Here is a 27,671-nt window from a genome sequence, read left to right as displayed (position 1 = left end):
GACAAAGTCTTGAGTTGCCCTGCTCCTCTGACTTCAAAGGCTGCTGCTCCCGCCACTCACACGGCTGCCTCCAGTGTTGATGGGGACTTGATTGCTGCTGCTGCTTGCCTAGGTCCATAACTGACTGGTGAACAGGAGTTTAAGCAGCATTCTGCCCTCTGCTCTTCCCTTAAGAAGGGGATGCCAGCGCCCTCTTATGCCTCTTTTCCAATCCCCCTCCCAAAAGCCAGTCGGCACACTGTCCTGAGTGCCCCCAACGGTGAAGTCATCTTCTTCCTGCGCACTCGTGATGTGATACAGGCATGCCCATACCCAACATGCCTTGCGCCTGTGACATCAGCTTTGTGCGCTGTATGTGCTTCCTGTCCGCTTCATCAGGCACAGGAAGTGTAGCAAGGGGAGGACGACGCGGAGGTCCAAGGCAGGCTTCCGACATGCCTGTGCCACCGGCACGTACACCAAGCCAAGGGACCCGCGGACGGCGCTGCCAGCCACCTGAAGGCCGGCGTCACCGGTACGCAGCCTGGTCTTCTGATGCCGCAACAGGCCTGGGAAAGATTTTCTTTCTTAACCGCGGATTTCAGCACGGGGTTTCCCATCAAGGACAGGAAACCAACTGATGCAGGGGGAAGAGGTACTGCCCTTTATTTCAGTAGGTTCGCTGTGCTTGCTGGGTGGATCCATCTCAGGTGTGCTGTCATGGGTGAAAGGAAAATCCAAGTTCTTACCATCGTATTATCAATTTATGCCAAGTTTTTTTTGTAAACTAAAATTTATGCTGTAACCAAAACAATATAGGTTAGGAAAAAGCTTGCTTTGCTGTTGTCCCACAGGCAGGCACTAAGTGACTGCAGGTCTGCATATGCTCATTTGCAAATGCCTTGAGTTACATCAAATAAAACAAAAAACAACCTTAGTTCATCTTACTTCACCAAAATCAATTAGACCAAATGAAAAAGTAAATTTTTTTAGACAAACTTTAATCCCAGAAAACATCCAAGTCAGTGTTAAAAGATCTTGCACAAAAAGAAAAAATGCTACCGTACATTAACAATATTCGTTCTTTTGAGAAAAAAAACAAAACAAACAAAAAAAAAAACACAACACAAAGTTGGTCAGTTTTACAGCTGAAATATTATGCGATAATAGGCAAAACATCTGTAAATACAGCTCGGTAATGTGTATACACCTGGTAGAGTACTACAACATAGTGGGGCCATCCCTCAGCCTTTAACTAAAAACACCTAAGGTGGATCATGGACACTTGCTTTGTTCTATGCAAACTGCTCTGTTCATGTTACAGAAGCTGAAAATTACTTCTGGCACAGGGACGACATTTACTGAATGGTACATTTAGGTTAGATTTTGGCAGAACTGTAGCCATGCTTTTGAAAACTATTCCTGCATACGTTAAGCAATTTTATACCAGAAAGGCCTGTGCATTAACAAATGTAAATATGAGTGATAAGGGTATACCTGCCCATGGAAAGGTCTGACATCTCTGCATCTGTGTAATCAGAGGTTCAGTGAAGTAAAGGTCAACTTAACACAGTTGGAGAAGAGGTGTAGAAGCAAAACTTTCTTACAGAGGTAAAAAAGGAGGAGTTGTATACAGGGGTCAGTGCTCTAACATGAACAAAAATTAAAGCTCAGTTGTGTCCCGTCATTTAGCTTTTTGGTCGTGAATAAAGTCAGAAAAAATTACAGTATAAAGTTAGCACAGTTTTATTTGCCATTTCATTGGTACAAAACTATAACAACCACTTTTTTCTTCACTTGTTACAAGACAATACAAGTACACCTAATAAAAAAAAGGTTTAAAAAGCATGTCAAAAACAAAACAAAAAAAAAAAGAAAAGATCCTTTCCGATGTAATCTGTACAGGGTTGAATGCAATTATTTTCTTTCATTTGACCTGGATCGGCTGGAAAAAAAAAATACAAACGTCAGTTTTACAAAAGGAAGATAAAAAGTATTACACTAAATTGTAAAGATTGGTTATGCCATACACTATAGGTAAACACAATAAAATGGGGAGAGAGGGGCAATAAATTAATTACCACCATTAAAAATAGAACATACCTCCTTGATCTAGAAAATGAACGTGACAGCTTATGATTTCTATCTCTGGACAGAGACCTTTCCCTCCGGCGATCTCTAGAGAGTGACCTGAAAGAAGAGAAAAATTGTCAAACTTCAGACGTCAGAATTCTGCATTCATCACCTAAGCCCACTCTGGTAAGGGTGAAACAAAACACTGGTTTATAAAAAGCAGGATTGCCAATATGATTCTGAAAGTTGCTTGTAGAATGATAATATGGGATGAAGAGAGATGTCCAGCATGTGAACATGCACTGGAACAATCTAGAGCTAACTATCTGTATGGTATGTTTTTCAAGAAATGTCAAAATAACTTACAGATTTTTAAAGAATGTATTGAATATTTTCTGGTTCACTTTTACAATAGAAAAAAAAAAACTTCTACTGAAAACATGAATACTGAACTGCTATAAGCAATAATTATTTTTTTTAAATGTAGCAGTTCTGACTAAACATTATACAGCATTAACACTCCCAATTCAGATAACACACTGCAATACAAAGTACCTTACCTACTACGGCTACGTGAAAAGCTCCTCCGTCTTGGAGATCTAATGCAAAAGAAATAGTAAGGAATGTCAGCCTTTTCTACAGGCCAATGATGGACTTTCCTAAAATATACTTAACGATGGACCCAAGCAATTTATACCTACGCAAGATAAGCCAAGGCTACCACCTAGAAGGACTGGGAAGAGAGACTGAAAATGGAATTTGAAACATAATACGAAGTCAAATCCTCTAGTGCCCACTACTCGGCAGCCTGACAGCTTTGCACTGCTTACCCTGAACACCACTTGTGAACCCAGGCTGGCTTCAAGAAATCTAAACTCATGCAAACCACGTGGACAAAGCAAGAAATCTACTGTGAAGTGTAAATTCTAGATAGATAATTAAAAAAATAAAATAGAATTTAGTTTCTCCAATTAAGGAAAACCTTAGTGTCCTTTAGTGAAGTATTAAATAGTCCCATAATTTGTTAGCTAAATTTATTGATGGGTTAGTAGAAAGATCCCACACATTTAAAGATGATATAGAATGGGAGATTGGCCAAGTCACACACAACTACTGTGTACAGCTCATATTTGGCTCAGGCTCACACAGATTTCTCCATCACCTTTAAACATTTCAAAGATTTCAAGCAATGTAATTTCCCTTTAGAGTTTATGCACTGCCAGCCATAAATTGATAATAGAAAATTACCTTCTTACAAAAGCTGCTTAAAGTCGCAATAAAACTAGCAGAAAACTCTGTATAAGCAGGAAAAAACTTACTAGTCTTTGGGGTTTCAACAAGCTAGAAATGGTGAGGATGCCGGACAGGTGGCCAAGTAGAATTTGTTGAAAGGTTTTTGCCAGGTGTTGCGTTGAATTTAGATGGTTTGCGAAGGGGGATGTTGTGGTTTTTCCTGCTTTTTTGGTTAGCCGTAGGCTGGCGTTGTAGTTGTTGTGAAGACATTTTGACAAACTTAACAGCCGTGCAGATTGGCCGGGTATGTGTGGGCGCTGCAGGCGGGCTGCTGCCGAGTTTTGGTTAAGGTTGGAGAGGAAGGCTGAGTGGACAGCATGCTCGGGAACCATAGGGCGGTGCAATCTGATGACTGGCCATGCCTGGGTCATGTGATACACCAGCCAAGCTGAATGGGGCGCGCTGGTCACATGACGCTGAAAGGGCTAGTTGACTGGCTAATGTAGACCCAGAGGGTGGTGAGAAGAGACATGATGGTGACTCTGTAACGGGTTTCATTTTTATTAGATGAACCAAAGGCACAAAACAGAAATAAATACAAAAACAAAACAAAAAACAAGCCATCAGTATAACCAACTATACTCTAACAATTCACGGATGGGGCTGAAAAGCATTGAGCCACCGTGCATGCAGCTCAGTGATGCTCAATACCTTACAGTTCAGTGAATTAAGACTATGCACTTGAAAGTTTAATAAGTACATGCACACGGGTCAGATACACAGTAGATTTTAAAAGCAAAATCTGCCGGGTATTAAAGTAGCAGCCTTGTGGATGAGATTTTATAAGCTCATACACATGCTGCAGAGAAAATCCACAATAGAAATTGATGGCACAGATTTTACATCCGCAACCTGTCAATTTATGTTGTGGATTTTGCCTTTTGCAGGGCAAAATGATGAGATGTGTGGTAAATCCACATTTCCAAGACAAACTTATTTTTCTGGGCTATAGAAATTTTGCGTAAGGCAATTCCCGTGTGGACGTACCCTAAAGGGTATTCCCACTATAGACAATTACACTAAACACGTCTGATAGATGTTGGTCTACATATCTCCAGAACTACATTTCCCAGATCCTCTGTCTCAGCGACTAACAGAAAGATGGCCACAGACACGTGCAGCTTCTCTATTCTACTACTGAGTTACGGAGCTCATTAAAGGGACTGTCACCTGAATTTGGAGGGAACAATTTTCAGCCATAGGGGCGGGGTTTTCGGGTGTTTGATTCACCCTTTCCTTAGCCGCTGGCTGCAATATTGGATTGAAGTTCATTCTCTGTCCTCCATAGTACACGCCTGTGTAAGGCAAGATTGCCTTGTGCAGGCATGTACTACGGAGGACAGAGAATGAACTTCAATCCAATATTGCAGCCAGCGGGTAAGGAAAGGGTGAATCAAACACCCGAAAACCCCGCCCCTATGGCTGAAAATTGTTCCCTCCAAATTCAGGTGACAGAGTCCCTTTAAGTAAGCTTTGCTGTTAACGTCACTCCCACCTATCCATTAAATCACTGACAAATGCAAAGGGCAATTCACCAGCTGAGAAAGGGGTGGAAAGTTCATTCTGCAGATATGGCTTTCACCTCTGAGACCTGAACCTATCAGACATTTAAAAAAAAAAGTATATGCTATAATTGTCCAAGGTGGGACTACTCAAGATTAAGATCCATTAATGAGCCTTAACTTAACATAAGATGCACACCAATAAATTTCTAAAATGAAAACCCTGTATGGAAAAGGTGTATCTAACTAGTTGTACTCATATGATATGAAGATAAAATGAATGTGCATGCGACTAAGTTACAAAACTGTATGGAGGTTCAATATCACCATCCAGACCATATGAATTATGCAGCAAGTAAAACCCAAGAAGTAAATGGGTTCTAAAGGGGCAGAAATCACCAAGTGTAAGAGAGAGCAATGGCCGAGACATGCAGCTGAACAATGTGTCCACAATTTGTCAAAACTCAGCAAAAACAATCATATACATAAAATAGTATTGTAAGGGCAAAAAGATTGGAGACACGATGGTTCAGCATTTACTATCTCTGCCTTTAATAGACCAAAATTTTCCTCCATCGAGATTTGCAATAAAATTATTTACACGAGCTTGGGGGAATTTACAAGAAATTAAAAAAAAAATTAATAAAAAAAAAGTACTATCAGAAAGTTTTATAGTTCTGCTACACATGCACAAGGCATCAAAATTTAGTGCCCTGTGCTGCCTTCATACTTATCTACACAGATCTACATAGTAGTATCATAAATTAAATGATCAGACTCAACACTAACATTTTTATAAAAATTATGCGCAGCGACACAAGAAATGTTACCATACCTGCGCCTCGGAGGGGGGCTCCTCCTGCGGTAATCATCCCTAGGACGCCTATTCCATGATTGTGGAGGTCCGCGATTCCTAGTCCTTTTCTCACCATTTGATAATTCTACTCTAACACGACAGCCACATAAAGTTCTACAAAATGAGAAATCAGTAGTAGTCAAGGGGAAGAAAAATGGAGTTACCAAGCTCTAAAATATTCTACGGCTTTCATATTACTAATTACAGGTCTAACACATACGCAAGCTGGGAAGAGTTAACCTAAGTGCTTAAGTCCACTTCACAGCTGCAACAAAACTTACAAGATATCACTTGTCCTAGGAAAAGGGAATCAAGAGTGAGTCAGCTTTCTTTGTCAATATTTTAGGTGAATAGCTCAATAAAGTACAATTACCGTCCATCTAATTCTCTGACAGCATCTGCAGCATCTCTGGGATCCTCAAACTCAACAAAAGCAAAGCCAGGGGGATTCCTGGCCACCCATACACTACGCAAAGGTCCATAGTAGCCAAAAGCGCGTTCCAATTCTGTCTTGTTACCATTGTTACCAAGATTTCCAACATAGACTTTGCAGTCCAGGGGACAGGAGTCACGATGCATTGCTGCAGATGGGGGGGAAGATTTTAACACGTTTTCAATATGAACCTTTTTTCATTGCAAAAATGCTACAATAAAATGTTTCAAGGTTGAGTAATTCAAGATTATTTAAAGGTTAAACCAACCACTGATCAAACATTGGATAGCCCATTTTTGTGATCAGTGGTAATACGGAGAAAGCGGTGACCTGCCGGCTCGCTAGATTGCATGGACCAGAAGACACTCAATGTAAGAGACTCTGAATGAGATGCAGACATACATTGAGGGGAACTAATGGTTCATCGTATAAACCAACAAGAGCTGCGGTCACATGATACAGAAGGGCAACCGGAATAGGGAACAGCAGAACAAAGTGACTGGCAAATTTTTTTTAATTCATACACACAACATACATTACTGATCGCTAACAGTGACCCAAACCCAAAGGAACTATTATTTTTACAAAGTAAGTGTAGTAATACAATAATAAAGTCAGACCTAATAAATTAGTGAATCAAAGATACAAGGATGTTCACCTTTTAGATCCGTATAGTGATACAGCTACATACCTCAGATTACTAGGTGTAAGACAAATCTCAGGAAACTCTGCACCAAAGGATCTATAAAATAAAAAAAACAAGTATAACAGCTTACTTAAATAGTAGCGTCACTACATTTTTTTCTACCTCCCATATTGACGCTATAAGCAAAGATCGGAAACTTCATAAAATGCCTCAAAATTGCTCAAATCCATGTAGTTCTGTCTTCAGTGGGTGATCAAGATACAGGTACTGACATTGAAAGTCAAAGGAGGAAGGAGAAATGAGGAGCTGAAAAAAAACTGCAGAAACCGCTAGTAACAAGAAGTTGCAGAGGGTAAAAGCTAAAAATACAATGCATAAATCAAGTCAAAACATCCATAAATAGCATTACTACTTGTGAACATACATTTAATTGATTATGAAAAACCACCTGAAAACACGTTTGTTTTTTAACCCCTTTAGCCCCAAGGGTGCATGTAAATGACCGGTCCAATTTTGACAATTCTGACCACTGTCCCTTTATGAGGTTATAACTCTGGAACGCTTCAACGGATCCTGGTGATTCTGACATTGTTTTCTCGTGACATATTGCACTTCATGATAGTGGCAAAATTTCTTTGATATTACTTGGGTTTATTTGTGAAAAAAATGGAAATTTGGAGAAAATTTTGCAATTGTTCTAACTGAGTTTTCATGCCCTTAAATCACAGAGATATGTTACACAAAATACTTAAAGGGAACCTGTCATCCCCAAAATGGAAGTTGAGCTAAGGCTTCTTTCACACTTCCGTCAGTACGGGGCCGTCATGCAGCGTTGGCGCGACGTACCGACGGAAGTGTTTGCTTTCACACTTCCGTATGCGTTGCCGAGCAGGAAAGATCGTGAGAGTGATATTTCCTGCTGGGCATGCGCAGTCTGAAACACTGGATGCGACGTACAGAAAAACGTTCCCTTGAATGTTTTTCTGTGACGACGGGCCGCCAAAACTCAACACATCCAGTGCACGACGGATGCGATGTGGGGCCATAAGAGTGTCTTCTTGTGTGTAATTTCCTTTGTGTGATGAGCGCAGTGTACTTACAATTGCCCCTTATGCCTTTCTTCTATTTTTCCATTAGGTCTATGACATCACGTAATTACAAACTGACTTGCCGAATCCGCCGAAAGTTTACATATTGCGTTTAGGGACACATTTGCTGTTCCAGTCAGTGGATAGATCCGAACCCCCAGAAAAACACGATTTGGGACAGGGTTATAGACTTTAATGGTGCTGGTAGAGCAAACATGTGGTCTGACATGCATCATTTTTGGGAGTGTATGCCTACTGGAGGCACAATTAAAATTAGAAAGCATTGTTTCAGAGTAAAAACATACACGGCTATTATTGCACAGCCTGGGGCTGATCAGCGCTGCCCTCAGTTTGGGCAGTATGTATCAGATGATAGGATCCCTTTAAACACAAAGCGCAAGTGGTGACATCCATGGCTAAATCCGTATGAAAGAAATGCTGTTTTTTTTTCATTAAAAGCATTTTTATTTTAAATGGGGGCAAACATTCAAATTGAGAAGGGGTTGTCCTCCTGGTGGACTACCACTTTAAATTTGCTGCAGGATCACGGCATAAACAATGGTTTGGTCTTTTATAAAGAGGTTTAATATGAAAGGGCCTTTACCATCAAGATGGAAAATAAACACATTATGGTTTATGGAAGCAAATAAGTAAAAATCCACTTTTAGGGTAAGTTCACACAGGGCGTTCTTGCTGCGTTTTTTATGCTAATTTTCAAAGCCTATGAGATTTCAGAAATCTCATGCACACAGATTGTTTTTTGTTTGATCAGTATTCTGTGCTTTGCTGCATTTTTTGGACATAGAGCATGTCACATCTTTCAGCGTTTTTTCACCCATTGACTTGAATAAGTGTTGAAAAAAAAGTAGGTATCATTTAAAAATTAGCTATAATATATGTTTACAGCGGCGCTAGTGTATGAGGTATCCTATTGCTGCAAATCTAGACAATAACCACAATGTTGTCGAAACTATATATAATTTAGCAAGTATTAGATTTGCGCAAAAGAAGCCAGAAGGGAACAATATTCCCTTCTGGTTTCTTTTGCGCAAATCTAAAACTTGCTAAATTAGGTATCATTCTTTGCTGCTGAAAATCCAAGGACATTAGCATGGACAAAGAAAAAAAAAACATCTTAACCTGCGTTTTTGACTCAGCTTCTTTCCTGCTAAGAAGATCAGGTTTTGCTGCAGGAAAAAAAGCAGCAAAAACGCTTTGTGTGAACTTACCCTTAGCCTATGATCAAATGCAGAGTTTCTGCAGAAAGGCTGCTTTTTACAGTACCAGATAGAGTTGAATTTCAGAAATCTCATGTGCGTTTTTTTAAATCTGCAGAATGTCAATTTTCAGCATTTTTACAGACCATGTGAAATGGTGCAAATCTTTCAGCATACTTACCCCCAATGCTCCCAAGTACTGTGGGATTTGTTTTTATTCTACTAAATCTGCATTCATTGACAACAAATCGCATTTTGGTTCTTCAATAAAAAAAAGTGCATTATCATAACCAATTACGTAATAAATTACTTAACCAATACATGAAGAATAAACACTATTTACAAATGTTTTGACTTTATGCATTGTATTTTTATCTGCAAAGCTCTGGTTATTAGAGGTCTCCACTGTATAACCCCTCTATCTGTTTCCAGAATTAGAGATCAACTTTTTTGACGATTACCGTATGTTTACTTTACAAGAAAAAGCCAAATTTGAGTACATTGATTGCAGGTTTATTTTTTATTTTTTAAGAGCAAGCAACCTTTTATCAGCTTACTATATCACCTATTCCACCAGCACACCTCAGTTCTTTGCAGACTTCCCTACTGCAGCACGTGACCATTACAGCCAATCACTGGCAATGGAAGCACCAGACCTGCTGCATATCCAGTCAAGGGCTACAGTCATGAGGCAGCATGCCTTTCTGTGCCCTTCTGTCTCTTTAGCTGCAATGCTCTCCAGGGGGTTCTCAAAAATCAGACCCCACTACTTGCATGAAACTTCAGGATTCTCACTTTAATGCCATCAGGAAACCTTAGGGCAGTGTTCCCCAGCTCCAGTCCTCAAGAGCCACCAACCTTAGCATGGCCCAGGTGATGGAATTCTTACCTGGGCAATACTAAGGAAATACGGAAAACATAACCCCGTTGGTGGCTCTTGAGGACAGAACTTGTGGAATACTGCCTTTGGCTACTTTCACACTAGCGTCGTGCACTGCACGTCGCACCGACACTAGCTGTGAAAGCGCCGCACAACGGGGGCAGCGGATGCAGTTTTCCAACGCATCCGCTGCCCCATTGTGAGGTGCGGGAAGGCGGAGCTCCGGCCGCGCATGCGCGGTCGGAAATGCTGCAGACGACGCACCAAAAAACGTTACAAGCAACGTTTTTTTGGTGGCGACGGTCCGACGCAACCGTCGAACGATGGTTGCGACGTGTGGCAATGCGTTGCTAATAAAAGTCTATGGAGAAAAACCGCATCCTGCACACACTTTTGCAGGATGCGTTTTTTCTGCAAAACGACGCATAGCGACGTGCAGTGCACGACGCTAGTGTGAAAAAGGCCTTAAGGTATGTGCGCACATTGCGGATTTGCCTGCGGAATTTTCTATGCGGATTCTGTATCTCTTGGCAGAAAACGCAGGTCAAAATCTGTGCTTTTTTTTGCGGATTTCATGCGTTTTTACCCATGTGGATTTCTATTATGGAATGGGTGCAGAAACGCTGCAGATCTGCACAAAGAATTGACATGCTCCTTTTAATCCGCAGCGTTTTCCGCATGGAATTTTCTGCACCATTAGCAGAGCATTTTTTTTGCCACTGATTTACATTGTACTGTAAATCACTTGCAGATCTGCAGCATTTCTGCGCAGGGAAAAAATGTTGCGGATTCGCAGGAAATCTGCAAAGTGTGCACATAGCCTTAGGGTAACTTCAAACTGGACGTTTTTGCTGCTTTTATTCTGCAGGTTTTGGTACATTTTTCCCCATACAATTAGAAGAAAAAAAAACCCGCTGACAGTGACATTATGTCAAAAAAAAAAAAAAAAAAAAAACACGTAAAGCACAATATATTAAATGACAAATAAACCAAGCGGTGTGCATGAGATTCTGAAATCTCAGACACAGCTGGTACTGAGAAAATTAGCATAACAGCGCAGCAAAAACACCTGGTGTGACAGAGCCTTCAGGTTGTGTGATAAATCTACACAGAAATAAAGGCAACAATTCTCCAATGTGTGCACAGTCCCCTATGGTTAAGAGACAGTCTTTATATATATAAAAAAAAAAAAAAAAAAAAAAAAAAAAAAAAAAAAAAACACACCCGTAGTGGCTAGTTAGAAAATTGCAAAATTTCTATTTTAATCAATGAAAGACAAAAAAACTAGAACACAAAGACCTGATCTAGCCAATGTCATTTTCTGGTGACCCCCCCCCAGCAGCTTGTAATAAGGATGGATCAATGAAAAACAGGCCTGAATGGGGGGGGGGGGTTTCACTCCGACTCCCCTCCCCCCTCCCCCCATGAAGGAAACATTACACAAAAGGAGAAAAGTGGGAAATATAAGACACTGAAGACGTCGCCTCCTTCACCCACAGGCGGCCGCTACCTGCTCCTACACCCACACTGAGCGGCTCCGTCCGGCCGCCACACTGCGCACACGCGGGGCTCACCTCAGGCCTGCTCCGGGCTCCCGCCTGGCGATGGCTCCCTCTGTGGACAGATACAGGCAGCATTAGTACACGGCGAGGCTGCAGCAGGCTAACACTCGGCCGCCACGTTCACCAGGGGCCATTACATCCCCTTCCCGCTTTACGACACGAGACAAAATGGCGTCGGCTCTTTGTCTCGGTCAGTCCGAAAACCGGCCTTGGTGCAAGGCGCTTCCCGTTACCAGGGGCCACGTGAGTGAGCGGGAGGGGAAAGCGACAATGCACGGAGCGCATAGCAATCATTTTACCGGTGTGATACGGGGCAGGGGTTCCGGGCTCTTCCGCGCCTCCAGTCTACACACGCACGTCCTCTGGTGAACAGGCACAAAATGGCTCACGAGCTATTGGGTGGCTCTGCCTCGTCCAAGCCTTGGCCAACGTGACCTCCGAACAGCCAATCGAGACCAAGACTACAGTTAGCCACGCCCAGGCTAGTGTTTAGCGGAAGGCGCTTCTCAGTGGAGGACGAGACCGCCATCTTTGTTTTGGGTGTGTGAATAATGGAGGCTGCTCGTCATAGTATGTAATGTGTAGTACACGCTATGGCGGACCGAGCGTGGACTGACTCGGGGTCTGATATACGAAGGTGGGCGGTGCTGAGCCCCCCGCTTAAAGGAGGTGGTAATGGGGGCCGTGTATGTGGTAGCTCCAAGACCCAAGTATATAATGTAGCGTGAGTCACCTCTCACAGCTGGACGGTGAGGAGGAGCGTGTAATGTTACCAGAGCCCTGTGGAAGGAGTTAAAATGGTGGGGAAAAAAGCCCCCTCATCAGGGCTGTAATCAAGGAATGCGTCCACGTCTGGTGGATAGGGGAACCTAAAGGCTGAGTTACACATAACGATATCGTTAACGATAGCGTAGCAACGATCCCACTAACGATCTCGTTATGTGTGACAGCGACCAACGATCAGGCCCCTGCTGGGAGATCGTTGGGGAATGATCAGGACCATTTTTTGGTCGCTGATCACCCGCTGTCATCGCTGGATCGGCGTGTGTGAGGCCGATCCAGCGATGTGTTCACTTGTAACCAGGGTAAATATTGGGTTACTAAAGGTACCGTCACACTAAAGGTACCTTCACACGAAACGACATTATAACGATATCGCTAGCAATCCGTGACGTTGCAGCGTCCTCGCTAGCGATATCGTTTCGTTTGACACGCAGCAGCGATCAGGATCCTGCTGTGATGTCGCTGGTCGCTGAATAAAGTCCAGAACTTTATTTGGTCGTCCGATCGCTGTGTATCGTTGTGTTTGAAAGCAAAAGCAACGATACCAGCGATATTTTACACTGGTAACCAGGGTAAACATCGGGTTACTAAGCGCAGGGCCGCGCTTAGTTACCCGATGTTTACCCTGGTTACTAGCGTAAAATGTAAAAAAAACAAACAGCACATACTCACATTGCGTCCCCTGCAGTCTGCTTCCTCCTCTGACTCAGCGCCGCAAAGTGAAAGTGAAAGCAGCACAGCGGTGACGTCACCGCTCTGCTCTCACTGTACGGCGCTCAGTCAGTCAGGAAGTGGACGCAGGGGGACGTGAATGTAAGTATGTGCTGTTTGTTTTTTTTAGATTTTACGCTGGTAACCAGGGTAAACATCGGGTTACTAAGCGCGGCCCTGCGCTTAGTTACCCGATGTTTACCCTGGTTACCAGGGGACCTCGGCATAGTTGATCGCTGGAGAGCGGTCTGTGTGACAGCTCTCCAGCGACCAAACAGCGACGCTGCAGCGATCGACATCGTTGTCGCTATCGCTGCAGCGTCGCTTCGTGTGAAGGTACCTTTAGCGACGCTGCAGCGATACAGACAACGATGCCAATCGCTGCAGCGTCGCTGTTTGGTCGCTGGAGAGCTGTCACACAGACCGCTCTCCAGCGACCAACGATGCCGAGGTCCCTGGGTAACCAGGGTAAACATCGGGTTGCTAAGCGCAGGGCCGCGCTTAGTAACCCGATGTTTACCCTGGTTACCAGTGTAAAATGTAAAAAAACAAACACTGCATACTCACCTTCGCGTCCCCCGGCGTCCGCTTCCTGCACTGACTGAGTGCCGGCCCTAACAGCAGAGCGGTGACGTCACCGCTGTGCTGTGCTTTCACTTTATGGCCAGCGCTCAGTCAGTGCAGGAAGCGGACGCCGGGGGACGTGACGGACATCAGAGGGTGAGTATGTACTGTTTGTTTTTTTACATTTTACACTGGTAACCAGGGTAAACATCGGGTTACTAAGCGCGGCCCTGCGCTTAGTAACCCGATATTTACCCTGGTTACCATTGTAAAACATCGCTGGTATCGTTGCATTGCTGTCAAACACAACGATACACGGCGATCTGACGACCAAATAAAGTTCTGAACTTTAATCAACGACCAGCGATATCACAGCAGGATCCTGATCGCTGCTGCGTGTCAAACACAACGATATCGCTATCCAGGACGCTGCAACGTCACGGATCGCTAGCGATATCGTTTAGTGTGACGGTACCTTAAGTGCAGGGCCGTGCTTAGTAACCCGATATTTACCCTGGTTACCATTGTAAAAGTAAAAAAAAAAAACAGTACATACATTCTGATGTCTGTCACGTCCCCCGGCGTCCACAGGGTTAAAACTGCTTTCGTCAGGAGCGCTGCTAATGCACCCAGAGCTTCCCTGCACTGAATGTGTCAGCGCCGGCCGTAAAGTAGAGCACAGCGGTGACGTCACCACTGTTACTGCCGGCGCTGACACATTCAGTGCAGGGAAGTTCTCGGCAGCAGCGCATGCATTAGCAAAGCTCTTGCCGAAAGCAGTTTTAACCCTGTGGACGCCGGCGGGGGACGTGACAGACATCAGAATGTGAGTATGTAGTGGTTTTTATTTTTACTTTTACAATGGTAACCAGGGTAAATATCGGGTTACTAAGGCTGGTTTCACACTTGCGTTTTTTGCCGCTGCGTTTTAGCGCTAAAAAACGCATGCGTTTTTTTTTCTATACTTAACATTAAAAACGCATGCTTTTTTTGCATGCGTTTTGACGCGTTTTTGGCAACGCATGCGGTTTTTTTATGCATGCGTTTAGTTGCAGAAATGCAACCTGTAGTAATCTCTAGCGGCGTTTTTTTGCCGCAAAAAAAACGCATGCGTTTTTTCGCGGCAAAAAAATGTATTGCTGTCTATGTAAACGCATGCGTTTTTAAGCACATGCGTTTGCATGCGTTTTTAAATGCATGCGTTTCTATAGAAAAACACAAGAAAACCCTAACCCTAGGGTTACTAGGGATCCTAACCCTAACCCTAAGGTTAGGATCCCTAGTAACCCTAGGGATCCTAACCCTTAGGGTTAGGATCATTCCTAACCCTTAGGGTTAGGGTTAGGATCCCTAGGGTTAGGGTTAGGATCCCTAGGGTTACTAGGGATCCTAACCCTAACCCTAGCTATTTCTGTTTATAGTGGGTTTTCTAGTTGATTTTGATGATTGGCAGCTGTCACACACTTGTCATCATGCGTTTCAAAAACGCAAACGCAGGAAAAAACGCTTGTAAACGCGTCAAAACGCCGCGTTTTTTTTACCACATGCAAAAACGCATGCGTCTAAAAAATGCAGCGTTTAAACGCGTTTACATGCGTTTTTGCACCAAATGCGTTTGCGTTAAAAACGCTGCGTTTTTAAACGCAAGTGTGAAACCAGCCTAAGGCTGGTTTCACACTTGCGTTTTTATCTGCATGCGTTTTAAAAAAAAACGCATGTGTGAAAAAACGCATGTAAACGCGGTAAAACGCATGCGTTTTTTAGACGCATGCGTTTTTATAGAAAAACACAAGAAAACAAGAAAAAACCAAAAAACCCTATAACCCTACCCCTACCCCTACCCCTAACCCTACCCCTAACCCTAAGCCTACCCCTAACCCTAACCCTACCCCTAACCCTAATCAGTGGCCACGTATTTAAGTGCCACGTATATAAGTGCCACGTATATAAGTGCCACGTATATAAGTGCCACGTATATAAGTGCCACGTATTTCAGTGCCACGTATTTCAGTGCCACGATATTTCAGTGCCACGTATAACCACGTAGTTATAGAATTTATAGTACGTGGCACTGAAATACGTGGCACTGAAATACGTGGCACTGAAATACGTGGCACTGAAATATCGTGACACTGAAATACGTGGCACTGAAATACGTGGCACTGAAATACGTGGCACTGAAATACGTGGCACTGAAATATCGTGGCACTGAAATACGTGGCACTGAAATACGTGGCAGTATGACTGTCAGAAAATGTTCATTAAACGGTTAGGGGTGAGGTTAGGGGTAGGGTTAGGGTTAGGGTTTGGATCCCTTTATCACCTTGATGGTGGTGGGTGACTTTTCAGTGTGTTTTCTGGTTTTTTTCTATAAAAACGCATGCGTTTTTAACGCAAACAAACGCATGTGCTTAAAAACGCATGCGTTTACATAGACAGCAATGCATTTTTTTGCCGCGAAAAAAACGCATGCGTTTTTTCGCGGCAAAAAAAACGCGCAAAAAAATACTACAGGTTGCATTTTTGAAAATGAACACATGCAGAAAAAAAACGCATGCGTTTGAAAACGCGGCCAAACGCATACAAAAAAAACGCATGCGTTTTCAATGTTAAATATAGGGGAAAAAAACGCATGCGTTTTTTGTGCAAAAAACGCGGCTGACAAAAACGCAAGTGTGAAATCAGCCTAAGCGCGGCCCTGCACTTAGTAACCCGATGTTTACCCTGGTTACCCGGGTGCTGCAGGGGGACTTCGTTCCCCTGATCGTTGGTCGCTGGAGAGAGCTGTCTGTGTGACAGCTCCCCAGCGACCACACAACGACTTACCAACGATCACGGCCAGGTCGTATCGCTGGTCGTGATCTTTGGTAAGTCGTTTAGTGTGACTCCAGCTTTAGAGGGGTTGTCCACCCTGAGGAAGTGCTGAGCGAGCTGTGCTGACCTCCATCAGTGTGTAATGTACACACCACTAGGATTCTGCTGGGCTGTCACAACAAAGCCTGAGGTGAGCTATTTGTATGGTTGCAGTCACACTCTGGTTTCTCAGCCGCTTCTTTCAATCCAGTTTGAGAATCAACCAAGACTCTAGTATGGACATTATCTTGAGGCTGTGTGCACACGTTCAGAATTTTTCAAGTTTTTTCCGCTATAAAAACGCGATAAAACTGCAAAAAAAGCATACATTAAGAATCCTATTATAAGAATGCATTCTGCAATTTTTTTGCACATGTTGCGTTTTTTTCCGCGGCAGTAATACATTCCGGAAAAAAACGCAGCATGTTCATTCTTTGTGCGAAATCGCGGGGATTCCGCACACATAGAAATGCATTGATCCTCTTACTTTCTGCATGTGGCTATGCCCACCATGCGGGGAGTAAGCGGATCATGTGCGGTTGGTACCCAGGGTGGAGGAGAGGAGACTCCTCCAGGCCTTGGGAACCATATAATTGTTAAAAAAAAATAATAATAATAATTAAAATAAAAAATTATGATATTCCCACCTTCCGGCGTCCCCGGCAGTCTTCCCGCTCCTCGCGATGCTTCCATTCCCAATAATGCATTGCGAAAATGACCTGTGATGACGTAGCAGTCTCGCAAGACCTCTACGTCATCACAGGTCATTCTCGCAATGCTTTACTGGGAACGGGAGCATCGGGAACGCTGCAGGGGACGCCTTAAGGTGAGAATATCATGATTTTTTTATTTTTTTTAATTATTTTTAACATTAGATCTTTTTACTATTGATGCTGCATAGGCAGCATCAATAGTGAAAAGTTGGTCACACTTGTCAAACACTATGTTTGACAAGTGTGAACTACCTGTCAGTTTTCCAAGCGATGCTACAGATCGCTTGTAAAACGCTAGTGTTTAGCGGGAATACGCATGCCAATTCCGCATGCGATATACCCACGGCAGGAGTTGCGGAATTGCCGCGGAAATATCCACGGCAATTCTGCAACGTGTGCACTTAGCCTAAAGGGACTTGCCACTACAAGGACAACCGCTTCTTCCTCTTGTTTGGTTCTGTCAAAATAAAAATAGTTCTACTCACCTCCTGTGCCGGCGCCATTTCAGAGGTGTCGGCAGTCACGCTCCCCTGAGCTTGCGAGGCCTCCGCCCAATCAGTGCTTACATCACTGCACTTAATTCAGACAAATCGAACATCAAGAGGAACTCAGAGAGGAGCCACAGCCCCGGCTTCCTGTTGATAGTAAATACATCCATAGTGAAGCCGGCGCTCATCTGGCGCAGCTGACACTAATGGAACAGCGCTGGCACCAGAGGTGAGTATACAGTAAGTGCTGTTTATTTCAACGGGGCTAAGCATGAGGAAAGCAAAGGGTTGTCCTAATAATGAACCCCTTCAACTATGGAAACCACTTGTTAGCATTATTATGTATTATTAGAGCACCATTTTTATAATGGCGCTTTACATGTGTGGAGGGGTATATACTGTATAATAAAAAACAAGTACAGTAATCTTACAAGTCACGACTGGTACAGGAGGAGAGAGGACCCTGCCCGCGAAGGCTCACAATCTACAAGGGATGGGTGAGAATACAGTAGGTGAGGAGAGAGCTGGTCGTACAGCGGTTTTGTGGTTCCTGCAGGTTGTATTCTTGTTGGAAAAGGAAGGTCTCCAGGTTCCTTTTGAACATTTCCACAGTAGGTGAGAGTCTGATATAGAAACTTGATTCCAGCTCACCCAGTTGCTCTATGCTCATCCACCTGGGGCTCAGACACCGGCCTTGCCCTGGCCTCACATCAAGGAAAAAATTGGAGTCCTACTCAACAGGACTGGATTTTCCTTTTTTATTTTTCAATAGAAAATATAGTGCATACAAAAGAAAAATTTACGTGGTCGACATGACCCTGTCTGCTCATCCACCTAGGGCTCAGACACCGGCCTCGCCCTGGCCTCATATCAAGGAAAATAGAAAAAATTGGAGTCCGGCTCAAAAGAAAATATAGTGCATACAAAAGAAAAATGTAGATGGTCGTCATGAGCCAGTGGACGCGTTTTGACTGCACTAGGCAGTCTTACTCATGACTGAGTCTTAGTCACGAGTAAGGGTATGTTTCCACGGTCAGGAAACGCTGCTTGTTTGACGCTGCGCAGAGCTGCAGCGTCAAACAAGCAGCGTCCAGATGTTCCAGCATAGTGGAGGGGATTTTATGAAATCCCGTCTCCACTATGCGTGGAAACCCGCACGCGGCGGCCCTGCAACTCCGGACATGCTGCGCGTCTTTTCAGATCGCAGCATGTCCGTACACCTTGCGGGGATGCAGCGTCCCCGCAAGGCATATCACAGGGCGCTATGGGAGAGAGCGATCATCCCGGATGTGAAGAGTTAACACATCCGGCATGATCGCATCCCAGAAAGGGGGCGGGGCTTAGCGCCGAGCGGCTTCGCCGCTGCGGCGATACCACCGGCCATCCTGAACGTGGAGACATAGCCTAAGACTGACTAGTGCAGTCGAAAAGCGTCGTCTGGGTCATGTCGACCATATAAATTTTCGTTTGCACTATATTTTGTTTTGAAAAAGAAAAGGAAAATCCAGTCCTGTTGAGCCAGACTCCAATATATATATAGATTAACAATCAACGTTTATTTGGTGATGAAATAAGGGTGCTTGGGTGTCCCCTTTGTGTGGTCTATGCCGTGGTGCATAGTCACACCCTCCTATAAAGCTGGTGCTTCACTTTGACTTGTCTCTAAGGCCCAGAGCATGGATTCATTTAAATACACGGAGGCATGCTCACTTTCCATTGCCTCCCCTCCCCCCTGTGGATAAAGAACATGCTGCTAAGGTGGTCTTTGTCAGCTCTGGAAAATGATATTTGCCCTGTTTGGAAGTTACTCTTCCAGTCTATTCATTTTACTTTGTGACTGCTTCGTATGGTATTAGATCACATTGTGCCCCTTGTTATTTGTAAAGGTTTCTTTTGATTATCCCCCTGTCCAGGCAATCTATGCTCCCTCTCTTTTCTGGATCACTTCTTACCCCTATGTGCTGATGTTTTAGTAACTATCTTGTACATACATAGAATGTATTTAATCTTGATTCAATAAAGATTTTTTGGGGCAGAATGTCATTTCAATGCTGCACTTAATTATCTAGTGTGTTATTTGCTAAATAGTGCATACCAGTTGGCCCTTGCAAAATTTTCGCACATTGGTTGTTGGGGCGCAGGCAATTTTAGGAAAATTAAGCTGGTCAAATGTAAATGTATTTAATAAGATGATGAACACAGAACACAGAGAGGTATGTGTGTCACTGACATATATAGAGAGAGAGACACTGTATATATGTTTTCACGAATATTTGAGCCCATGGATCCATTATATGTCCATTTTGCAAGGCGACGAGAAAATCTCGCCTTACAGATGCTTACATGCGAGAAAATCGCATCCTCGCACTGCACACGGGTGACATACGGATCACTGTTCAGGGAACATTTCTGCGATTCTCGTCTGTGTAAAACGGACCAATTGTTTTATAGGTTGTGTGTGACTCCAGCCTAAAGGAGATCCCCCCCGACATTAAACATAATGGTATTTTACTTACTAATCAGAAGGGGTCTGATTGTCAGGACCTTGCAAAAGAACAGGGGCAGCAGCATTTTTCCCCTCCACAGCAGCACTGCCATCTATCTGCAGTGTAGGGAAGTGCAGCACAGCCCTATGTATGTGAACGGAGCAGCTCCCTGTACAGCAGTGCCAATTTGACAGTAAAAATGATGGAGAATTGACCCCATAACTGAGCGTATTAACACCATTGTATAATAATTGGGAATATCCCCTTAAAAAAAAAAAAAAAAAGTAATATCTGCAGATTATTTTACCTTTTTTTTCCCTACAGTTGGATTTTTTTTTTTCAATTTTTGCAAGGTTGTTTCCACCAATCTCTCCCATCGGGAAACAATGTACAGTCTGAGTTATGTCAACGCTGCAGTTTTTTACTTGGAACCAGAGGTGACTCCAGGTCCAGGTTTGTGTGTGTGGGTGTAGAATGAACGGAGATACAAAGGAATCACCGAAAAAGAGTGTTTTGGAACAATATAGAAGGATAAGGCAGTGGTGGGGAACCTATGGCACACGTGCCTGAGCAGGCATTCAGAGCCCTGCCTGTGGGTACATGCACCATCGCTATTCTGCATCAATGGACCGGGGCAGGCAGGTGAGGAGCCTGCCATTGGCCACACATGATGCTCCATACTGTATAATGGCCATTGGCCACACATGATGCTCCATACTGTATAACGGCCACACATGATGCTCCATACTGTATAACGGCCACACATGATGCTCAATACTGTATAAAGGCCACACAATTCTCCATACTGTATAATGATCCCACATGATGCTCAATACTGTATAATGACCCCCCCCTCCTGTATGCATGGCTCATCTCCCTCCCATCCCATATGCATGGCTCATGTCCCCACCTCCTGCATGCTTGGCTCATATTCCCCCTCTGTATGCATGGCTCATATTCCCCCTCCTGTATGCATGGCTCATATTCCCCCCCTGTATGCATGGCTCATATTCCCCCCCTGAATGTATGGCTCATATTCCCCCCCTGTATGCATGGCTCATATTCCCCCCCTGTATGCAGGGCTCATATTCCCCCCTGAATGCATGGCTCATATCCCCCCCCCTGTATGCATGGCTCATATTCCCCCCCCTGCATGCATGGCTTATATTCCCCCCTGTATGCATGGCTCATATTCCCCCCCTGTATGCATGGCTCATATTCCCCCCCTGTATGCATGGCTCATATTCCCCCCCGTATGCATGGCTCATATTCCCCCCCTGTATGCATGGCTCATATTCCCCCCCTGAATGCAGGGCTCATATCCCCCCCAAATGCATGGCTCATATACCCCCCTGTATGCATGGCTCATATTCCCCCCCCTGTATGCATGGCTCATATTCCCCCCCCTGTATGCATGGCTCATATTCCCCCCCCTGTGTGCATGGTTCATATTCCCCCCTGTATGCATGACTCGTATTCCCCCCCCTGTATGCATGGCTCATGTTCCCCCTGTATGCATGGCTCATATTACCCCTTCCTGCATGCATGGCTCATATTCCCCCCTGTATGCATGGCTCATATTTGTTTTGGTCGGTCGGGAGGTGAGCCAGGATAAAAAAAAACAAACCTTGCTCAGGTGCCGCCCCCTGCATTGTCCCCGCCCTAGGCACGTGCCCTCAAGTGCCTAGTGGCAAATACGGCCCTGGTCACAGCTACATCAAACAGCCTGGTAAGTGGCACATTGCTGGAATCGGCATTTCTCAGATTACGTAGCAAAAACCTGGTCACAGATTTAGTTTTGTTCTTTAACCCCTTTCCGACATGTGACGTAATAGTACGCACATGTCGGACTCCCCCTGTTTGATGCAGGCTTCGGTGATGAGCCCGCACCTTTCCAGGCACATGACAGCTGATCTTTACAGCTGCATGCCTGCAACAGCCGTGAGTGGAATCATGGTCCACTCTTGGCAGTTAACTAATTAAGTGCCGCTGTCAGTCCCTGACAGCGGCATTTAAGTTGCGGTTACAGGAAGCGCATCACTAATCCCGCCCATCAGTGACCCCCACCTCATGATTGCGGGTCACCGATGGGTCGTCATGACAACTAGAGGTGTGCAGCAGACCTCTATGGTTGTTCCCCCTGTGGACGGTGCTCCTAGCAAGTGAGCATTTCTGCTACACACAGGCGATCTGATCATCGCCTGTGTGTAGCAGAGGCTATCAAAGCACTGCAGCTTCTAGTCTCCCATGGAGACTATTGCAGCATGCAAAAAATTTTACAAAATATTTTAAAAAGTACGGTATATACCGTATTTTTCGTACTATAAGACGCACTGGACTATAAGGCGCACCCAGGTTTTAGAGGTGGAAAATAGGGAAAAAAATATTTGAAGCAAAAAAATGTGGTAAAATATTTAATAACATACTATTATATGCATACCTCCCAACTTTTGAAGATGGGAAAGAGGGACAAAGTTTGCGTCGCGCGAAGCGCGCCGTGGCAAATTTTAGGCCACGCCTCTGACCACACCCATTCATAATTAGTCACACCCATATCCACGTCCCAACCACACCCATTTAGCACTGCTGATCACACTGTTTCATATACAATAATTATAAACAAAAAATATGGCCACACAGTGCCCCATACTGTATAATGGCCACACATGATGCTCCATACTGTATAATGACCACACATGATGCTCCATACTGTATAATGACCGCACATGATGCTCAATACTGTATAATGACCGCACATGATGCTGCATACTGTATAATGACCGCACATGATGCTCAATACTGTATATTGACCGCACATGATTCTCCATACTGTATAATAACCACACATGATGCTCAATACTGTATAATGACCGCACATGATGCTCCATACTGTATAATGGCCACACAGTGCTCCATACTGTATAATGGCCACACAGTGCTCCATACTGTATAATGACCACACAGTGCTCCATACTGTATAATGACCACACATGATGCTGCATACTGTATAATGGCCACACATGATGCTCAATACTGTATAATGATTGCACATGATTCTCCATACTGTAGAATGACCACACATGATGCTCAATACTGTATAATGACCGCACATGATGCTCCATACTGTATAATGGCCACACAGTGCTCCATACTGTATAATGACCACACATGATGCTCCATACTGTATAATGACCGCACATGATGCTGCATACTGTATAATGACCCCACATGATGCTCAATACTGTATAATGACCACACATGATTCTCAATACTGTATAATGGCCCCACATGATTCTCCATACTGTATAATGACCACACATGATGCTCCATACTGTATAATGGCCACACAGTGCCCCATACTGTATAATGGCCACACATAATGCTTCATACTGTATAATGGCAACATTATGCTCCATACTGTATAATGGCCACACATGATGCTTAATACTGTATAATGACCCCCCTCCTGTATGCATGGCTCATATTCCCCCCTGTATGCATGGCTCATATTCCCCCCTGTATGCATGGCTCATATTCCCCCCTGTAAGCATGGCTCATATTCCCCCCCTGTATGCATGGCTGATTCCCCCCCCCTGTATGCATGGCTCATATTCCCCCTCCCCCTGTATGCATGGCTCATATTCCCCCCTCCTGTATGCATGGCTCATATTCCCCCCTGTATGCATGGCTCATATTCCCCCTCATGTATGCATGGCTCATATTCCCCCCCCCCTGTATGCATGGCTCATATTCCCCTCCTGTATGCATGGCTCATATTCCCCCCCCTGTATGCATGGCTCATTTCCCCCCCCTGTATGCATGGCTCATTTCCCCCCCTTGTATGCATGGCTCATTTCCCCCCCCCCTGTATGCATGGCTCATTCCCCCCCGTATGCATGGCTCATTCCCCCCCCGTATGCATGGCTCATTTCCCCCCCCTGTATGCATGGCTCATTTCCCCCCCCCTGTATGCATGGCTCATTTCCCCCCCCCCTGTATGCATGGCTCATTTCCCCCCCTGTATGCATGGCTCATTTCCCCCCCCCCCCGTATGCATGGCTCATCCCCCCCCCGTATGCATGGCTCATCCCCCCCCTGCATGCATGGCTCATTTCCCCCCCCCCTCATACTTACCTGTTCCTCACCGCGCGGCCATCCCTCTCGCTCTGTCCCGACTCCCGGCTCAGCAGTGCACCTTCTTCCTGCCTGAGCGGTCATGTGATACCGGTCATTATAGGTCATGAATATGCGCATATTCATGACTCTAATGAGCGGTACAATGTGAAAGCTCATTCAGGAGCGCTGCAGAAGCCAGAACCAGGCATCGCTGGAGCAGGGTGAGTATCGTCTTCAAGGAGGGTGGGTGGGAGGCGGGCGGGGGGGTTTCGGGAGGTGGCCCAGCTTTTATAAAAAAAAAAAAACAACAACAAACCTTGCATAGTGCGGGACAACTAATGTCCCTCCCGGGATCGCGGGGCTGACTGTCAAAATCAGGACAGTCCCGCGGGATCCGGGATGGTTGGGAGGTATGTTATATGTGGTGTTATTATATATAATAGTATGTTATTATGTTGGAAGCTGTGGGACCAGTGTGGTGTCTGTGAAGTACTATATGAAGATGCTGGAGGGTGAGTATAAGAATGGGGGCATAGGGCTTATATTGAAAGCACCACTCCAGCACTGCAAAATAACACTGGAGTGCTGCTTTAAAATCCCATGGGAGAACTATAACTCCCAGCATGTCCTGCAGATCCTATGACATGCTGGGAGTTATAGTTCACTAAAGGAGTGGCAGGGTGCTTTATTGTGTTTTGGAAAGACTAACCTCTTAATTGTGGCAGCCAGCCACACTGTGGTGAGGTAAAAGCATCCCATGACTGCACACACAGAGCCCTCCCTCTTGTTGCCTTTCCACAGCACAGGTAATGGAAACCAGCAGATTCTAATGTTGGAGTCTGAAGGACCTGTGATGATGTCAAGAAGAGGGAGGGCTCTGTGCTGCCATGTGATGCTCCAGCCCGCCCACTTCTGACATCATCACAGGTCCTCCTTGTGCACACTGCACAGCACTCAGCTCTAGCCCAGGCAGGTATGCAGCGATCTCCTCTCCCCTGGACCCTGCTGCTGCCTCCTCCTCCCCCGGACACACGGATCTCCCCAGCTGCTGCAGGAATCAGCGCTGAGGAAACTATGTGTGTCCCTGCTTAAGTGCAGTATTCATTTGCTGCTCTGGCTCACCGCTCAGCTGATAGGTGGGCGGGGAGTGAATATTCACTGCACTTAATCATCGGGACCACAGGGTTTCCCCAGCAGCTGATTCCCGGCAGTGGGGACATTTTTCTGCCTCCTGAAGTGGGATAACAGTGCGATCCCACTCGCTGCTGCCCCCCTCCCCACATGCTACATCCCTACCATAAGACGCACCCACACTTTCCTCCCAAATTTGGAGGAAAAAAAGTGCGTCTTATGGTCAGAAAAATATGGTAAAAGTTCAAATCACACCCCTTTTGCCTCATTCAAACTAAAACAATAATAAAAAAAAAAAAATCAGATATACACATTTGGTATCACCACTGTCAGCATCACCCAATCTATTAATATAAAAAAATAATTAACCCGATCGCTAAACGGTGTAATGAGAAAAAAAACCGCCAGAATTACATTTTATTGGTCGCCGCTATATTGCAATAAAATGCAATAACGAGCGATCAAAAGATCGTATCTACACCAAAATGAAATCAATAAAATCGTCAGCTCGGTGCACAAAATAAGTCCTCACCTAGTCCCAGATCACAAAAAATGGAGACGCTATGGATCTTGGAAAATAGCACCCTTTTTATAATTTTAGATTTTTCACTTAAAAAAAATAACCTACACATGTTTGGTGTCTGTGAACTCGTAATGACCTGGAGAATCTTAATGGCAGGTCAGTGTAAGCCTTTAGTGAACATGTTTTTGCAATTTCACCGCACTTGGAATTTTTTTTCCCCGTTTTCCAGTACACGATATCTTAAAATTGTCTTTCAAAAGTAAAACTTGCCCCTGCAAAAAACAAGCCCTCACATGGCCATATTGACTGCAAAAATTGAAAATGGAAAATGACCCGGGAGTTAATTATTCCTGTAACTAACCACGTTTCACTTAGATTTACCCCTATACTAATGTATTGATATGTATAGTAAAAACATTTGTTCTTGTCATTACAGTCTTGAAGTAGAACAAAATAAATCAGCTGTCCCATTATTCTTCTGAGTCGCCCGTCAGGGCCGTGGGGTACCAGGTACCGGTTCCGGTGTTCACAGGGGGATGTCACGGTGGCGACCTGGTCCGTGGCCCTGGGCACCCATGTAAAAGGGAAAGGTCTTTAAAGGGAATAAAGTTTATGTTCGGGACGCCACCTGTGGTATTTGGTCACTGGGGACCGACGCTGCTTTAAGGGGTCCTCTGGGGTGATGTTGTGGCAGCTAGATGGTATAACTTCCCACAGGTGAAGTATATCCCCAGGGCTCCCGGTGTGTAGATGAAAGATGGTGAATGGCGCAGTAAGGAACGAGAACACAGGTTTGCAGTCTCTTTACCTTGTTTACTGAAGACTTCAGGCAGCCACAGTCCAGGGCACCAGATTACAGGGCAGGCAGGGTCCGGCCGGCTTGGAGGCAAGTTAGGAGTCCCCTTATCCAGGTGGAAATCAAAGCCTTCCTCTAGCGCCGTGGTGTTGCAGTCCCTTACTGCCTATGGCTTCAGAAAAGGTCCTCACAGATGTTCTCTCTCTGTCCCCCGTATAGGATAGGACTAGTGTTGAGCGATACCGTCCGATACTTGAAAGTATCGGTATCGGAAAGTATCGGCCGATACCGGCAAAGTATCGGATCCAATCCGATACCGATACCCGATACCAATACAAGTCAATGGGACTCAGGTATCGGACGGTATTCCTGATGGTTCCCAGGGTCTGAAGGAGAGGAAACTCTCCTTCAGGCCCTGGGAACCATATAAATGTGTAAAAGAAAGAATTAAAATAAAAAATATCGCTATACTCACCTGTCCGACGCAGCCGGGACCTCAGCGAGGGAACCGGCAGCGTTGTTTGTTTAAAATTCGCGCTATTACTTGGTTACGTGAATTCCCGGCTTGTGATTGGTCAGATCGGCCATGTTGCCGGGACGCGGACCAATCACAGCAAGCCGTGACGAAATTACGTCACGGCTTGCTGTGATTGGTCCGCGTCCCGGCAATATGGCCGCCCTGACCAATCACAAGCCGTGACGTCACGGGAGGCTGGACACGCGCTCATTTTAAAATGGGCGCGTGTCCAGCCTCCCGTGACGTCACGGCTTGTGATTGGTTGCGCCGCGGTCAACCAATCACAAGCCGGGAGGCTGGACGCGCTCATTTTAAAATGGGCGCGTGTCCAGCCTCCCGTGACGTCACGGCTTGTGATTGGTTGCGCCGCGGTCAACCAATCACAAGCCGGGAGGCTGGACGCGCTCATTTTAAAATGGGCGCGTGTCCAGCCTCCCGTGACGTCACGGCTTGTGATTGGT

General features: G+C 44.9%; 1 protein-coding gene across 1 annotated transcript; it reads right to left on the bottom strand.

The window, feature by feature from the left end:
- Positions 1-1,709: 1,709 nt before the first annotated feature.
- On the bottom strand, positions 1,710-12,269 carry SRSF3 (serine and arginine rich splicing factor 3). Its single transcript, XM_077294872.1, has 8 exons — positions 11,829-12,269; positions 11,542-11,581; positions 6,828-6,878; positions 6,077-6,284; positions 5,683-5,817; positions 2,613-2,651; positions 2,083-2,169; positions 1,710-1,924 (listed from the first exon to the last, which is right to left on the bottom strand). Exons 4-8 carry the CDS (start codon positions 6,280-6,282, stop codon positions 1,897-1,899), a joined length of 495 nt encoding a protein of 164 aa, XP_077150987.1. The 5' UTR covers positions 6,283-6,284; positions 6,828-6,878; positions 11,542-11,581; positions 11,829-12,269; the 3' UTR covers positions 1,710-1,896.
- Positions 12,270-27,671: the final 15,402 nt, after the last annotated feature.

The sequence above is a fragment of the Ranitomeya variabilis genome, chromosome 3 (assembly GCF_051348905.1).
Source record: "Ranitomeya variabilis isolate aRanVar5 chromosome 3, aRanVar5.hap1, whole genome shotgun sequence".
Lineage (NCBI taxonomy): Eukaryota > Metazoa > Chordata > Amphibia > Anura > Dendrobatidae > Ranitomeya > Ranitomeya variabilis.
The sequence above is the reverse complement of the archived record's forward strand: the minus strand, read 5'-3'. Positions and strand labels throughout refer to the sequence as shown.

Coding starts and splice junctions, on each gene's coding strand:
- SRSF3 (XM_077294872.1), bottom strand. CDS start 6,282: ATGCATCGTGACTCCTGTCCCCTGGACTGCAAAGTCTATGTTGGAAAT. Junction 2,652..5,682: donor AGCCCCCCTCCGAGGCGCAG/GTATGGTAACAT, acceptor CTTTTGCATTAG/ATCTCCAAGACGGAGGAGCT. Junction 2,170..2,612: donor TTTTCACGTAGCCGTAGTAG/GTAAGGTACTTT, acceptor CTCTTCTTTCAG/GTCACTCTCTAGAGATCGCC.